At 38.0% G+C, this 15461-nt stretch overlaps 1 protein-coding gene across 2 annotated transcripts in view; it reads right to left on the reverse strand.

Moving 5' to 3' along the window:
- Positions 1-4467: 4467 nt before the first annotated feature.
- LOC126239032 (uncharacterized) overlaps positions 4468-15461 on the reverse strand; it is a 45520-nt gene continuing 34526 nt past the window's right edge. For both annotated transcript variants that reach the window (XM_049947829.1, XM_049947830.1), the window contains exon 4: positions 4468-5422. In XM_049947829.1, coding sequence (XP_049803786.1) covers positions 5012-5422 — 411 coding nt within the window. In that variant the 3' untranslated portion in view covers positions 4468-5011. The remainder of the gene's footprint in view (positions 5423-15461) is intronic.

Raw genomic sequence — 15461 nt, forward strand, 5'->3', positions numbered from 1 at the left:
TTACATCAGGTATGTGGAGTCCAGTTTCTAAACTCTCTGAAGAGCTTCAGCACACATAGGCCTATACTATTCCTCTATTGCCACAATACATAAATACTATTTTCTTCAAACAATAATGCATATCAGTTTAACCAGCAGCACTATTTTTGCCTCTACTGTATTTTATCAACAATTTTGTAATCTTCATTTCAATTATTCATTACATAATGCTTTTGCTGTTTCCATTTTCAGAACCGCTCTAATATACATTTAAGTGAACTATCGTATCAGTATTATTCCTGAACATGATGTGCGTATTGCTAAAATTTTATTTTACAACTACGCTGAGATTCTGTTGGTCACATACATTCTTTTATTATACTAATATGTAATTTCACATGGGAACAAAATTATTTTGAAAGCTGAAGTTTCACATGCCCTTTCAATAGAGCAGCCCCAAATTAGACTATGAATATTTGTTCTGCCTATTTGTATTGACAGGGGCAGTAAAACACGAAGAGTAACCACTAGTCCAGCAGCACTGCTGCATGGAGGTAGTAGTTAGCACAGGCAAGGGTGGTCCTATCACTGTAGGAGTACTAGTTATTCTTCATGTTTGAATGTCCTTGATAATGCATACTCATAAAATGAATACTGTACTAGTAGAATTTGGGAAATCTATATCAAATGTGCATCCAAAATTCTGCTTTAAAAATTTTTTGTTTGTAATGGGAAATAAACTGGCTTTTCCTGTTGAAACTGGGCATTGCATGAAAGACACGACAAGCACTATTTGTTTGGGCTGCCTCCAGCTACACATTGGAAAAAGCAAATTGCAAATATCTGCCAAAACAGAAGAGAAAATGTGCCTGATGACTTTTAGGAGGAACACCCTGCATATGTATTTAATGTGTCTAATCTTTCCCGCCTTCCTCCCTGAGCATGGAACTAATAATTCTGAATGCTAGAATTAGTTTTTCCAGTTTTAAATGTGTCAATCAGCATTACTGGAATTTTGTCTCCAGTAGGTAAGTACAGATTGTAATTTTGTCATATCACTTCCTTATGTGATTAATGTAACTCACAATAAATGAAAAACATGGCATTTACTGTGTCATGCTGAACAACCTCCATCAGCAGTGGATTTCAGAGAAATTGTTCAGTATGGAAATAAAATTTGTGAAGCAGAAGAAACACAAGAAAAAGCAGAAGAAACTTCAGGTGAACATCACTCTATACTTCCATGAAAGCATGGACACCATATATAACTTATTAATAGTCATCAATCAGGTTTCTCTCATCTCTCCATGGTTTATACACTAGGGGGTATGGAGAAAAAATTAAATGTTACTACTTCATTAACAGTAATGTGTAAAGATGTTCAGGATATAGCAATATTATGAAAAGATAGTTGCTACTCACCATATAGTGGAGATATTGAGTGACAGATAGGAACAAAAAGACTGTCAGTAAATGAGCTTTTAGCTAACAAGGCCTTCATTGAAATAGACAACACACAGACACGCACTCATGCAAATGCAACTCATACACACTTCACCACAGTCTCACTGGCCTCAGCAGCCTGTGGTAATGTATGAGAGAGTTACATTTGTGTGAGTGTATGGTGGGTATGCTGTCATTTTCAGCGAAGGCATTGTTGTCCAAAAGCTCACTTTATGACAGTCCTTTTGTTGTGCCTATTGGTGACTCATCATCTCCTCTATATGGTGAGTACCAATTATTCTTTTCATAATATTGTTACATTCCACGCTGGATTTTCCCTTGTTTGATGTTCAGAATATCATATTTTGTAGATGAATATTGAGATAAATCATGAAAAATTCATAACCTGACTAAACACAGAAAAATCTTTCACGTAAGGATTGAGTGACATACAGCCAAGGTAGAATTTTTAACATTTGTACCTCATACATATTTAAATAAGGAAATAAGGCAAATACATTAATTATAAAGTGTGCTCCTTCAATTATACACTGAGAAGAACTGAAGTGAAAGCAACGAAATGAAAGGGCTTAATAAAAATGTCAGGACAGGGTACAAAAGTTTCACTGATGACGCTGCCCATCTCACTGAATGTAAAGAATATACAAAATAAATGTGGAATGTAATGAGCACACTTCTCAAAGAAACACCAACTTACCAATGAACAAAAGAAAATAATGAAGAAACAAAGAAGTTGAAACTTTCTGGCGGATTAGAACTGGGATTTGAAACTGGGACCTTAGCCTTTCATGGACACATGTTCTAACAAGCACAACTCACAATCTGCCCTCACAGCCCTGCTTCCACTTTACCTCTTCTCCTACCTTCCAAACTTCACAGAAGTTCTCCTACATACCTAACAGGACAAGCACATCTAGAAGAAAGGATATTGTAGAGAAATGGCTTACCCACAGCCTAGGGGATTGTTTCACGAATGAATTTTACTCTGTAGCAATGTGTGACATGATTTGAAACTTTCTTGCAGATTTAAACCATGTGGTGAACTGGGACTCAACCTGCGCCCTTTGCCTTTTGCCGCAAGTGCTCTACAAGGTCGCCAGGCATGCTTGGATAGCTGTCAGTCGAATGCTTGCCAGCAAAGTTTATAGTGAAAGGGTGATGAGTGATTTTACTACAGGCTAGTAATGATCACAAAGATCTGAGAAATCAAACTGTGCAAATAGTGTCAACAGACTGGGAAATACTGTCAATAGCTTCACAGTGAAACTAATGATTTTTCAGTATTTTAATCAAAAGTAAGAATAAAATATACCTGTTTGACACATTTCACATTCTTAAAGATTCTCCTGCATGCTACTACATGCAGAATATTTTGTGTAAGGCGTTGGGGAAGTTTCACACAAAAATGCATTTTCTCTTATTATTTTCACTCACAATATAGATAATTTGGTTTCCATACTTCCCATATCTTAGCTGCACAAATCCCATGGCAGTTATTTGAAAATGGGTTCTGAACAATAACTGTGAACCAATAACAGTACAAAAATATTCCATGGCTTTCGCACTGACTGACAAATGGAAAGTTTTAATTTTTAAGTCATTCTCATGGCTTTTCTAATGTTAAAAATAATGAGAAAAGGACAAAACAGGCTATTTCTTTCCAACATAACACATAATTTTGTAACATGTCTGGAATTTTGGTGTTATTACACAGCAAAATTATATTTAAATTACGTTATAATAAAATACATTTATTGGCACTGAAATCTGACAGTATGCTATTGCTCTGGTTCCACACTGTAATCAACATAAAAATGTGACACAAATTTTTATGAGAGCTGTCAACTGGCTTCACTGTCACAACTCCCCTTGTTGTAAAACTCTTAAATGTTATATATTTGAAAAAGTGGGTAGTGGTTCCTCGATGTTTGTTCCAGTGGAATGCACAAATATCATCCAAACTACTACGGAAATCAGAATTTGTGAGTAGTGAGTTTAATGGACTAGGGAGGCTGCATTACAGCATGTGATAAGTTGGAAATTTGAGTCAGTCAGGGACCGTGTCCAGATTGCCAATGTGGTTAAGGCAACCATTCGTGAGAAGCGGTACATCGGGTTTGAATCATGCTCGGGGACAAATTTTCAACTTTCTCCACTGTGTTACGGCAATGCTCTCGGTGGCTAGCTGTCACAATTTCCCACCCATCCTTTCTCTTTCCTTCCTCTTCCTATATTTTATGTTTACAGTTAAATATTAGCTCCTCAAACAGAAGTGAAGCCTTTCTACACACTTATATTCTTTTTAGGTTTGTCCTGCTTCTAGCACTTTATTAATAGCAGTTATCTCATACAGAACTGAAATTTCATTTTAAAGCAAGATAAGAATACAGTGTAAGTACTATTACCATGTAATTGTACAAAATTGTGCGTAGTTTTTGTGATTGTTTGAGTATCTTAGCCAATTTTAAAAAGTCAACATATATATATTCATTGTCTGTATGTACAACAAAACCTAAAACATTTGTGTGTTCATCAAGGGCAAATATAATACACAAGTGACATATACTGCACATCTTAATACTATTGAATGAAAAAAAGATAATATTAACTATTTCTGTTCTTGCCAAAAAAATAATCACAAAAAATCTCTCTTCTTTCATTTCAGGTAAATAATTCCATTTCACAAATTTTCCCACAACAGCTATACTCAAATTTAGAGTATTTTAATTTGCATATTCAAACATTCTTGCATGCTACCAACAATCAAAATGAAATAGCCTGAAGTTTTTCACAAATTACTTAGTGCTAATTATAAAATAGAGGAAATGCGCCCATTTCTTTGGCATTACAACTCATTTTCTTTTGTTTTATTTTTATGTTTTGCCACATAACTGTAAATAATAATATATATGTAACTGTTCACAGAACAGAATCAAGCTTAATATTTGTAATACACACGATGTTTCTAAATGCATAAGAATAGTCAAGTCATGCACAAGAATGTATATACTGACAAGTGAAAATTTGAAAGAAAGGCTAGTGTCTGAACACAGGAAACTTCTGTCATGGACATGAGAGACTGGAATATGTAAATAATATTTGTGCAATAACAATCATTTAAGTGAAAAGCATGAGGGAACTTGTCAGAGTGATAGTTCCCATCTTTCCATTATAGTCATTCTGTATACTGGTACTCTCAAATATGCAAATCTACACTGAAAATGAGGTATAAAATGAGTCAACAGACAGTTAGCTTATCAAATGCAATCTTAGATATCAGTTTTACTGCACAAGTCACGAACAATTCACAAAACTTCTTCCTGTGTTGATGCAAACTATTTATCTTGACGATGCATAAAAATATTTGTCAAGCAGGTAGAAAATTCAGCATATTTCCAGCCACACTATTTTAGCCAACAAGAGATTCACTCATTTCATGGAAGTCTATAGATGAGAAAATCAAAGCATTCCCTCAAAGTAAACTATATCATGATATCAGTACTATGATGACTCATTGCACAAAGAGGAATGACTCCAGCTTCTGATTTAGAAGTTCATAGGTTCATTTTTAGCTTACAGCCTTCTCATACGAGGGTGGAGGCGACTCATCACCAGGTGGATGTGGTCTCTGCTGAACTGGTAGCAGAACTGCGACATGGTAGGGTGGAGGAGGTGGTTCGGGAACTTGGACTGTATTTGACGAAGGTAAGGCAACCACTTGCCTTTCAGCCACTTCTTGCTGAACTGTCACACTCGTTGTTTCAACAGGACGTTCACGAGTCTGGTGGACAGGGGTTGCTGATGAAGAAGTTGCTACAGCCTGGGCAGATTGGACATGAACAGCACTTGATGCTACTGCAGCTGAAAGTAATTCCCGGGTCACTCTTGATCGACACAGCGACACAGTACAACCTGCGAGCAGGAACACAACCAGCAACGAACAGAACACCAACACCTCCAGCCCAGTACCATGTACTCCCTGCAATAAACAAGGGAAAAAATGATTTCACATACACAACAGAAATGAGGATGTGGCAAAATTTACTCTGCAAGCTTTGTGGGTCTTAATTTAGAGAAAACTGTTTCTTAACTTTTAAAACTACACAAAATTCTTGGTTTTTATTAAATAAATGATGCAGTGCAGCTCCACTTTGCTGAGGAATCTGTAAATGGGTCCTGTGAATGCAGAGTCTGAATCAGAATCAGAATCTTCTGATTTTGATTCACCTTCTGTTATGGAATCAGACCCTTCCAGAGATTCTGTAACAAACTGAAATTTCACTGCATCTGAATTATGGAATTTTAGGTGTGGGTTAATGATCTTAATACTTTTTTCTACAGCATAAAAAGAATGCAAAATTATCACTTTAAAGTATATTTACTAATTCATTTCTAACATCTTTCCATTCCCACAACGTGACAGCAAGCTAACATTTTATAAAGTGCATTCAATGAGTAAGCAAAAAATTGATACCAACAAGCTCAGAGACAGGATTCAAAATTTACTTATGAGTTACCAAAATTTTAACACTGGAGTGAGGCTTACACACACACACACACACACACACACACACACACACACACACACACACACACACACAGATTGCAAGAAAAGTTTTTCAGAACTCAGCCATTTAGAGGTTTTTCCTTTTCTGTCTCTCTGAAGCCCTCCTTCAAGAGAAAAATGAAACTGGAAAAAAGGAAGGATAAAACAAAAGTTGCTGAAAAGCAATTTGAAAGTGGGTATCTACTGCTGCTTCCAATTCATTGCCAGAGGAAGAAAGTTCAGTTCCGAGAATTTCCTTTACTTAGCTTTTAGTCATGGTTATATCTTATGAATAGAAGTTGTATTCCTTCTTTATTTGATTACATTATTAAGGATACATAAAACAATTGTGAGACACATAATAAACTGATTGCATTTTTCTTCAGAAGTAAGAGTTTTTCTTGACTTGACGAAGCTGATTTGTAATACCATAATGTAAAATTTCTTGTAATGCTTAGAGCAGCATATGTTAACTGAAATAATACTCACACACACATAAATAACTCGTCTAGAAAGCTCTCTACCATATGCTATGGTATAAGAATATTAAAGTCAACAAAAAACAAAACAACAGTACTGCAGGCATATTCTGTGTAATTCCACTCTCACTGCTTCTATATGGGATCATTTTCCGAGGACACTTAACTTATAGTATAAAGGTTTTTAGAAATCAAAAAAAAGAGCTCTACAAATAACTTATGGGCTTAAAAAGATAGCGTCTTGTAGTATTATTTTACTGAGCTTGATGTTCTGAATGTTCCAAGTTTATTCATTTACCTTATTCGCTAGAGACTACCTTTTGAAAACAAGCAAACAACTACAGAACAAAAATGAACATAACTATTGAACCAGAGGGGAATCAAATATATATCAAAAACATCACAGAACAACAGGCTATCAGAGGAGCATAATTAACATCAGTGTAATATTACATAATAAGATACCCGATAGAATAAAAATTGCTGTGTATCAAATATTTAAAATTAAACTAAAGGCATTTCTAATAAAGCACTGTTTCTATTCTGTAAAAGAATTTCTGAATATATAACAAAAAAACTTAATTAAATTATAATAACAAGTAGCAAATTTTAATTTGCCTACTAATTGGAAATACTATGTATTATTGCAACTTTTATTTGACCTGTCCAATATCAATTGTACAGTTCGTGCTGTATGATAAAACTGGATGAATAAAAAAAAAATCAATAAATCATAGAAGCAATATAGGGAGAAAAGAGTGATCTGGGCTAGGCTAGATGTCTCATTATGTAAAAACTGAAATGAAAACTTAAGATCATCATGATGTTGTTGTTGTTGTGGTCTTCAGTCCTGAGACTGGTTTGATGCAGCTCTCCATGTTACTCTATCCTGTGTAAGCTTCATCATCTCGCAGTAACTACTGCAACCTACGGTACATCCTTTTGAATCTGTTTAGTGTATTCATCTCTTGATCTCCCTCTACAATTTTTACCCTCCATGCTGCCCTCCAATACTAAATTGGTGATCCCTTGATGCCTCAGAATATGCCCCACCTTCCTTCTCCTAGTCAAGTTGTGCCATAAATTTCTCTTCTCTCCAATTCTATTCAATACCTCCTCAGTAGTTATGTGATCTACCCATCTAATCTTCTGCATTCTTCTGTAGCACCACATTTTGAAAGCTTCTATTCTCTTTTTGTCTAAACTATTTATCGTCCACGTTTAACATCCATACATGGCTACACTCCATACAAATACTTTCAGAAACCACTTCCTGACACTTAAGTCTATACTCGATGTTAACAAATTTCTCGTCTTCAGAAACACTTTCCTTGCCATTGCCAGTCTACATTTTATATCCTCCCTACTTCGACCATCATCAGTTATTTTGCTCCTTTACTACTTTAAGTGTTTCATTTCCTAATCCAATTCCCTCAGCATCACCCGACTTAATTCGACTACATTCCTTTATCCTCGTTTTGCTTTTGTTGATGTTCATCTTATATCCTCCTTTCAAGACACTATCCATTCCATACAGCTGCTCTTCCAAGTCCTTTGGTGTCTCTGACAGAATTACACAGTCATCGGCAAACCTCAAAGTTTTTATTTCTTCTCCATGGATTTTAATACTTACTCTGAATTTTTCTTTTGTTTCCTTCACTGCTTGCTCAATATACAGATTGAATAACATTGGGGAGAGGCTACAACCCTGTCTCACTCCCTTCTCAACCACTTCTTCCCTTTCGTGTCCCTCGACTGTTATAACTGCCATCTGGTTTCTGTACAAATTGTAAATAGCTTTTCACTCCCTGTATTTTACCCCTGCCACCTTCAGAATTTGAAAGAGAGTATTCCAGTCAACACTGTCAAAAGCTTTCTCTAAGTCTACAAATGCTAGAAATGTAGGTTTGCCTTTCCTTAATCTCTCTTCCAAGATAAGTCGTAGGGTCAGTATTGCCTCACATGTTCCAATATTTCTATGGAATCCAAACTGATCTTCCCCGAGGTCCGCTTCTATTAGTTTTTCCATTCGTCTGTAAAGAATTCGCATTAGTATTTTGCAGCTGTGACTTATTAAACTGATAGTTCAGTAATTTTCACATCTGTCAACACCTGCTTTCTTTTGGATTGGAATTATTATATTCTTCTTGAAGTCTGTGGGTATTTCGCCTGTCTCATATATGTTGCTCACCAGATGGTAGAGTTTTGTCAGGACTGGCTCTCCCAAGGCCGTCAGTAGTTCTAATGGAATGTTGTCTACTCCCAGGGTCTTGTTTCGACTCAGGTGTCTCAGTACTCTGCCAAACTCTTCACGCAGTATCATATCTCCCCTTTCATCTTCATCTACATCCTCTTCCATTTCCATAATATTGTCCTCAAGTATATCGCCCTTGTATAGAACCTCTATATACTCCTTCCACCTTTCTGCTTTCCCTTCTTTGCTTAGAACTGGGTTTCCATCTGAGCTCTTTATATTCATACAAGTGGTTCTCTTTTCTCCAAAGGTCTTTTTAATTTTCCTGTAGGCAGTATCTATCTTACCCCTGGTGAGATAAGCCTCTACATCCTTATATTTGTCCTCCACCATCCCTGCTTAGCCATTTTGCACTTCCTGTCGATCTCATGTTTGAGACGTTTGTATTCCTTTTTGCCTGCTTCATTTACTGCATTTTTATATTTTCTCCTTTCATAAAGTTTGAAAATTCCTCTGTTTTGTCACATAACTGTCATTTTGGCTACTGCAGTTTTCATATGTTCATGTTTTACCAGCTCATAACAATGTCAACGGCTGGACCTCAGCTCTCACTCTGTCACTGCTTCTCAAGCATCTTTAAATAAATGGTAGTCGTTAGTTTCCATGTCTGCAATATACTGCTGCAGGCAGTTGATGACCTAACCAAACTCTTCCAGGTGAGTGACAATTTGACAGGTGATATGGAGCAAGCTTTGTCATGGAGAAGACTTACACTCTTGCTTCATGTCCTTCTTCTCCATTTCTATATAAACTGTCTGAATTGCCTAAGTGTCTTACAATATCCAATATCAACTGTTGCAGTCTTTTACTCCGAAATACAGTTTTCACGACTTTCGCTGCAGACAGTGTTTGTCTGAATTTTTGAGGCCTGGGCAGAGGGGAATACCAACACAATACCAACGACGCTGCAATACAGTCAGTGGTTGACCTAAAACAACTGAATTCCTATATATGTTGTTTTCGTCTGCAAGGCCCTAAATAAATTCATCAGAAAAGCCGATGCACAGTCCTTTGTGGCATCATCTGCACACTCCTTCTCATGTTCCACCTTTCCAGTCCAAGTCAGAAACCAAAATGCAAGAGATCACCAAATGAGATCCCCAAATTTTCACTCATGATTAGTTCAACATTCAAAATTTTCTCATCAGACTATGATGGTCTCCTTACTTCTTTCACTGTCATGAATTTCAGTGGAACCACACATGAACTTCCTACATCACTTGTGGACATTTACTCATCCAGGTGTTTCATTAGCTGGTCATGAATTTTGATAGGATTAATACCTTTTTCCATTCAGAACCTTAAGTTCAGCATATACTTCAAATGTGGCGGAGTGGCAAGCAGGAGATTAATTACAGACCGTTGTAGAGCCAAGAATGAGCATCCCACGCTGAGTGATGGCTTGTCTGGGATTGGAGAAAGCGACAAACATAACTGTGTGACGAGCAGCCGTGAAAATAGTTCTTTTGCAAATCAAACACTTTGCAGACCTTACTTGAACCATTTTCAAAGAGTTTCCTGTCTACAAATGTTCAGTTTCAACTATAAACTTCACATCCGCTACAGTTCTCTTCTTTTGGCACACACAATCCTTTGTCAGTCTTGCAAATGTATATGATGACCTCATATTTCAGTTTCTTCATACAGGATGTTTCACAATTCATGTTACACACTTCTAGAGGTTGCAGAAGGGCTTTGTAGATCAAGTTTAACATGGGAACCGATGTCTGTAAACATCATCCAACGACAGTAGAGAGCATCAAAGTTACTGATGTCAGTGGCTGTAAATATATGTACACACAGGGTGATTCTGTGATGATGTTACAAGCTTTCTAGGGTGATGGAGAAGGATAAGTGTATCAATATGAGTTAAGGGTCCCTGTACTAGAAACGAATGAATAGAAAGTTGGGTGTGAAAATTGTTCTGATACCTCTGACAGTGGAACATGTACTGGTACTGTTAGTGCTAAGATTGCAGGGTAGGAAACTTTCAGAAGTGGTAGCATGGACACAAAAAAGAAAAAATATCTAGTAACCATGGGCTCCAGACTGCATACCTTAGAGCTATAAGCACTTCTTCAATAGAGGAGACATATTTCACACTAGAGATGAACAAGTGCTCATGGCTCCTCAGGTGTGCATTTTAGAGCCCATGTTTATTGGCCATTTATCCCTCTGAAAAGGTGCCTGTGCTACAACCTTAGCAACAATAGTACCACTACACGTATTCCACTATCAGAAGTATTAACACAGTTTTTGCTTCTAACTTTTGATTCATTCTCTTTCAGTACAGGAACCTTTACCTCCTTCTCCATCATCCTAGAAAGTTTGTAATATTGTCATGAAATTACTCCATATACACATACATTTACAGGTGCTGGCACCTACAACTCTGACACTTTGTAGCATCACTGGATGATGTTTCTGAACATGGGTTTCTATGTAAAACTTGATCTACTAAGACCCCTCTACAACCTCTACAAGTGCGTAACATGAATCATGAAACACCCTGTATGTTAAATCCAGTAATGTATGCACAGCCGTAATTTCTGAGTCATGGACTGCTGAGGTATCCTTCTATAAAACAAGTTTCTTCATTTTAACATCATGATTCTTGCAAATTATACAACAACCCTGCAGTTTACTGAGGAGTGGTAGAGTACTTACCACTATACAAAACACAATAATGGAAATCATGTACGATTATTTTAAAAAAGAAAACTTGTCAATTGACTCAGTCATCCTCTTAAATCAGCTTTCATCAATTATCTTTTCAAATATATCTAGCATCCTTACAACTACCTGGATGACTGCCAGAAGAATTCTCTCATGTGGCGTCTTCAAAACAAAAGTTATTATGGTTGAGTGTTTCTTTTTCCAATTCTGGTCTCTACTGCACTGAACTGCAAACCTAATCTGTCACTGCATTGTATATCTCTTATAACTTGGTTCCATTTTAGTTATCAGCAAGTTTCAGAGATTTTTTTCTGTGATCCTGGGATAGAAACGCCGAGAAAAACTTCACATGGTATCAAAGTCATGAAACATGGAACATTACTTCACTTGGACAAAAGTGAGATGGAAACTGAGTATGGTCTTTCTTAAGGACCCATTCCAGCATTTGTGCAATATATTTAGAGAAACTGCAAAAAGCTGCAGTAGGATGACTGTATAGGAATTTAAACATCACTCTTCCTGAATACAACACCAGTGTGATATTCAAGCCATTTCAATTGTTGATCTTCTGGACAAAATATTATTGATTATCAAGAGAGAAATATGGCTGGGTTCTTAAAAGTGAATCTTGTCACTCATAAACTGGAACTGTAATGTAATAAGACTTAGCTTCTCTACATATTGTGTTAAAAAATGCTAGCAAGAAGAAATATTCAAAAAAGATAAAACAAGTTTCCTTTATTTGGAAAGTAGTAAAAAAGGAGAAGAACAAGGAAGAGAAACAAAAGGACAGAAAGGGAACAAGAAAAAGAAACAAGAGGATCTCTGCTAGTCTACATCCAACAGATGTTCAGTAGCTATGAAACATCTGACAATTCAGAGGACCAGCAACCATTCAGCTTTAGGTGGAACGCATATTGTGGACAAGCACACACTAAGATCAGATACTGACAAGCTATGTTTTAATCTTTCATTATCCTGCCTTGACATGCCAACATTTGAATGCCCCCCCCCCCCCCCATACACACACATGGCAATCAGTCACAAAATGTACCAACTGCTAAGTGGTTGTCAGGACAGAAGACTAAGAGAGTGGATGGATAGAGGAGGGGAAAAGTTGAGCAATGGGAAGGGGAGGGAGTGATGAGTAGGGACAAGGAGGAGTTAAATACATATTTTGGAGTGGGAGGGGTGGGACCAGAAAAGGCCCTCAGCAGCAATGGTGAAACTATGGATTATTAGTATTAATATCCGGTGGCTGTAATTAATTGACAGTTCTCCGAAGGTTGCAGTGCAGGCTATATATATCATAAGATATTGAAAAGTTGTTAGTAGAGACCAGGTTTATGAGGTGCTATCCAAAATTTTGCCATCTATTGAAAACCTTACCTTTGGACTAACGGTCACCACACCCTCGAAGTAGTTCCCATCAACACGTACACACTGGTCCCAGTGCTTCTGCCACTAGTCAAACGTTTTCTGGAAGTCCTGTTCTTTGAGGGTGTTTATCACCACCAGCGATGCTTCTTGAATCCTCTCTAGTGTCGCACCGATGGCCTTTCAACTTGAGTTTCAGTTTTGGTAACAGCGCGTAAGTTGCAAGGTGCCAAATCTAGCGAGTACGGTGGGTGGCGTACAACCGCCATGTTGTTTGTTGCCAAAAAAGTCCTGGTGAGCAAGGACGTGTGACAGGGCGCGTTGTCATGATGCAGCAGCCAGTTCACTCAATGCCAAAGTTCGGGCCGTTGTCGCCACACATTTTCACGGAGCCGTCGCAAAACGTCACAGTAGTATGTGGAATTCACTGTATGGTTGGGTGGGACAAGTTCTTTGTGCACAATTCCCTTGGTATCAAAGAAAACGATGACCATGCTCTTCATTTTGCTCTTCACCTGTCTCGCTTTTTGATCTTGGAGAGCCCGTTGCTTTGTCTCTGGGTCATAACCGTAAATCCAGCTCTAGTCGCACGTTGATAACCCGTGACAAGAAGGATGGATCATCAGATGCAGTATGACAAAGGTCTGTGCACACTTCAACACACTGTGCTTTCTGATCGGCAGTCAAGATCCTTGGCACAAATTCTGCGGCGACACAATGCATGCCCAATTCATCAGTCAACATTTGTTGACATGTCCCATAACCAATACTCACTTCATCCACAAGACCTTGAATGGTTCAACATCGATCCGCATGAACAAACTTTTGAATTTTGGCAACAATGTCTGGTGTTATGTGCCTAATGGGCCTTCCAGTGTGAGCATCATCTTCGACGTCTGTACGGCCGGCCCTGAACCGAGCATGCCACTCAAACACATGCGTACGGCTCATGCTCTGCCCCTCAAACACTTGTTGAATCATTGCAAGGGTCCCCGTAGCACTTTTTCCGAGATTCACACAGAATCTGATACACACGCACTATTTTGTTCGCAGATCCATCATAAAATCACCACACACCAAACACAGAGTATTACGGAAACCACTGCAGATACGCAACCCGTCCTCTCAGCTGAGTGCCAGTCTGCACACTGACTCATCAGATATGCAGCTCTTGCCACCTAGCGGTGCAAAGATCTACTACTCCTACTTTCCAGAAGGCAGCACCAATCCCGAAAATTTTGGGTTCCACCTCGTATGCATTTGCATGTTGCATATGCATTTGCATATTTGGTTCCTTTTCACAGGTTTTGCATATTTTAACTAAAAACTAGTGACAATGCATATTTTCACTCAATGTTTACAATATTTTAAAAATTTAGACATACAGTCTCTAGCTCCATCTAGTTTTGATGTCTCACAGATCGACCGTGACCTAGAACTGCATGCAATCACTAACCAAGAAGCCACTGCCTAGCGAAATCATTACAGAAGAGGAACAGGAACAGGCAAACATAGTCAATGCTCCTGTACCCACACTGCTGACTATGAAAGCATTTAGTCCCACATCCATTGTTTCAGTTTAGCTTTCTATTTACTTGTACACAGTTGAATGTGTTTACGATGTGTAATGTGTAACGTGTTGTGTGCCATGCCGCCTGAAAAAATAAATGTTGTGTCATGGATAGCTGACCATCCTGGAACATTTACATATGACGGAATTGTTTAATATTGTTGAGTTTGTGAGAAAAATGTTTCATGCAAAAAAAAGTTTTAAACAAATCAGTATGTCAAGACAAGTCTTCACATCACAGTGGTGCTTTACAAAAAGGGCATTACACAGTTTCTGCTCCTCCAAGCTGATGAGCAACCTGCACTGGAACATAATGGCATGGATTCTTCATCAGCATCACCACCCCAAGGAAATTTCGTCAGGTGGGGAAACAAAAGGCGAAATCTAATGTAAAACGTGAACTAGCCATCTGAAGATGAACCTGTCAGCTCGAAACCGGTAACAGCGCTGTTTAAGTGAATAATTAGCACTGTAAAAAGTGGCTGGTTGCTGTAATCTTCTGTGTAAGAGTCAAACTATAAATATGAAAAATTAACCTTGAAGCTTGGTCTTTTATAGCAAGTCTTACCTTTTAAGACACGTCAGATACAAATGTGAAAGTTAAATTTTAAGTAATGGCATAAATGGCTGGTCTTTTCTGCCCATAATTTTTCTTCGTGGCTGGTTCTCAAAGTGTTCATGTTTTGAATTATATTATGAAAAGAACAGTTGCTAATCACCGTATAGCGGAGATAATGAGCTGTGGATAGGCACAACAAAAAGATTGTCACAAAATGAGCTTTCGGCCAAAGAGACTTTTGTCAAAAATAGAAAAGAGACATACAACCTCAGGCAAACTGCAACTCGCACACAAATATGACCACAGTCTCTGGCAGACTACGAGTCTGGCTTCAACTGCCAGACTGTGGTCATGTGTGTGTGAGTTGCGCGCGCGCGCGTGTGTGTGTGTCATTTTGCGACAGTCTTTTTGTTGTGCCTATCTGCAACTCGGTATCTCCAATATACGGTGAGTAGCAAGTACCCTCTTCATAATATTGTTACATTCCATCTTGGATTTTCCTGCTTTTTTCCTGGATTCCTCGGCTGCCTCGGGGCATATACATACTGGAACACCTC

Source organism: Schistocerca nitens, chromosome 1, assembly GCF_023898315.1.
Source record: "Schistocerca nitens isolate TAMUIC-IGC-003100 chromosome 1, iqSchNite1.1, whole genome shotgun sequence".
In the NCBI taxonomy this organism is placed as follows: Eukaryota; Metazoa; Arthropoda; class Insecta; order Orthoptera; family Acrididae; genus Schistocerca; species Schistocerca nitens.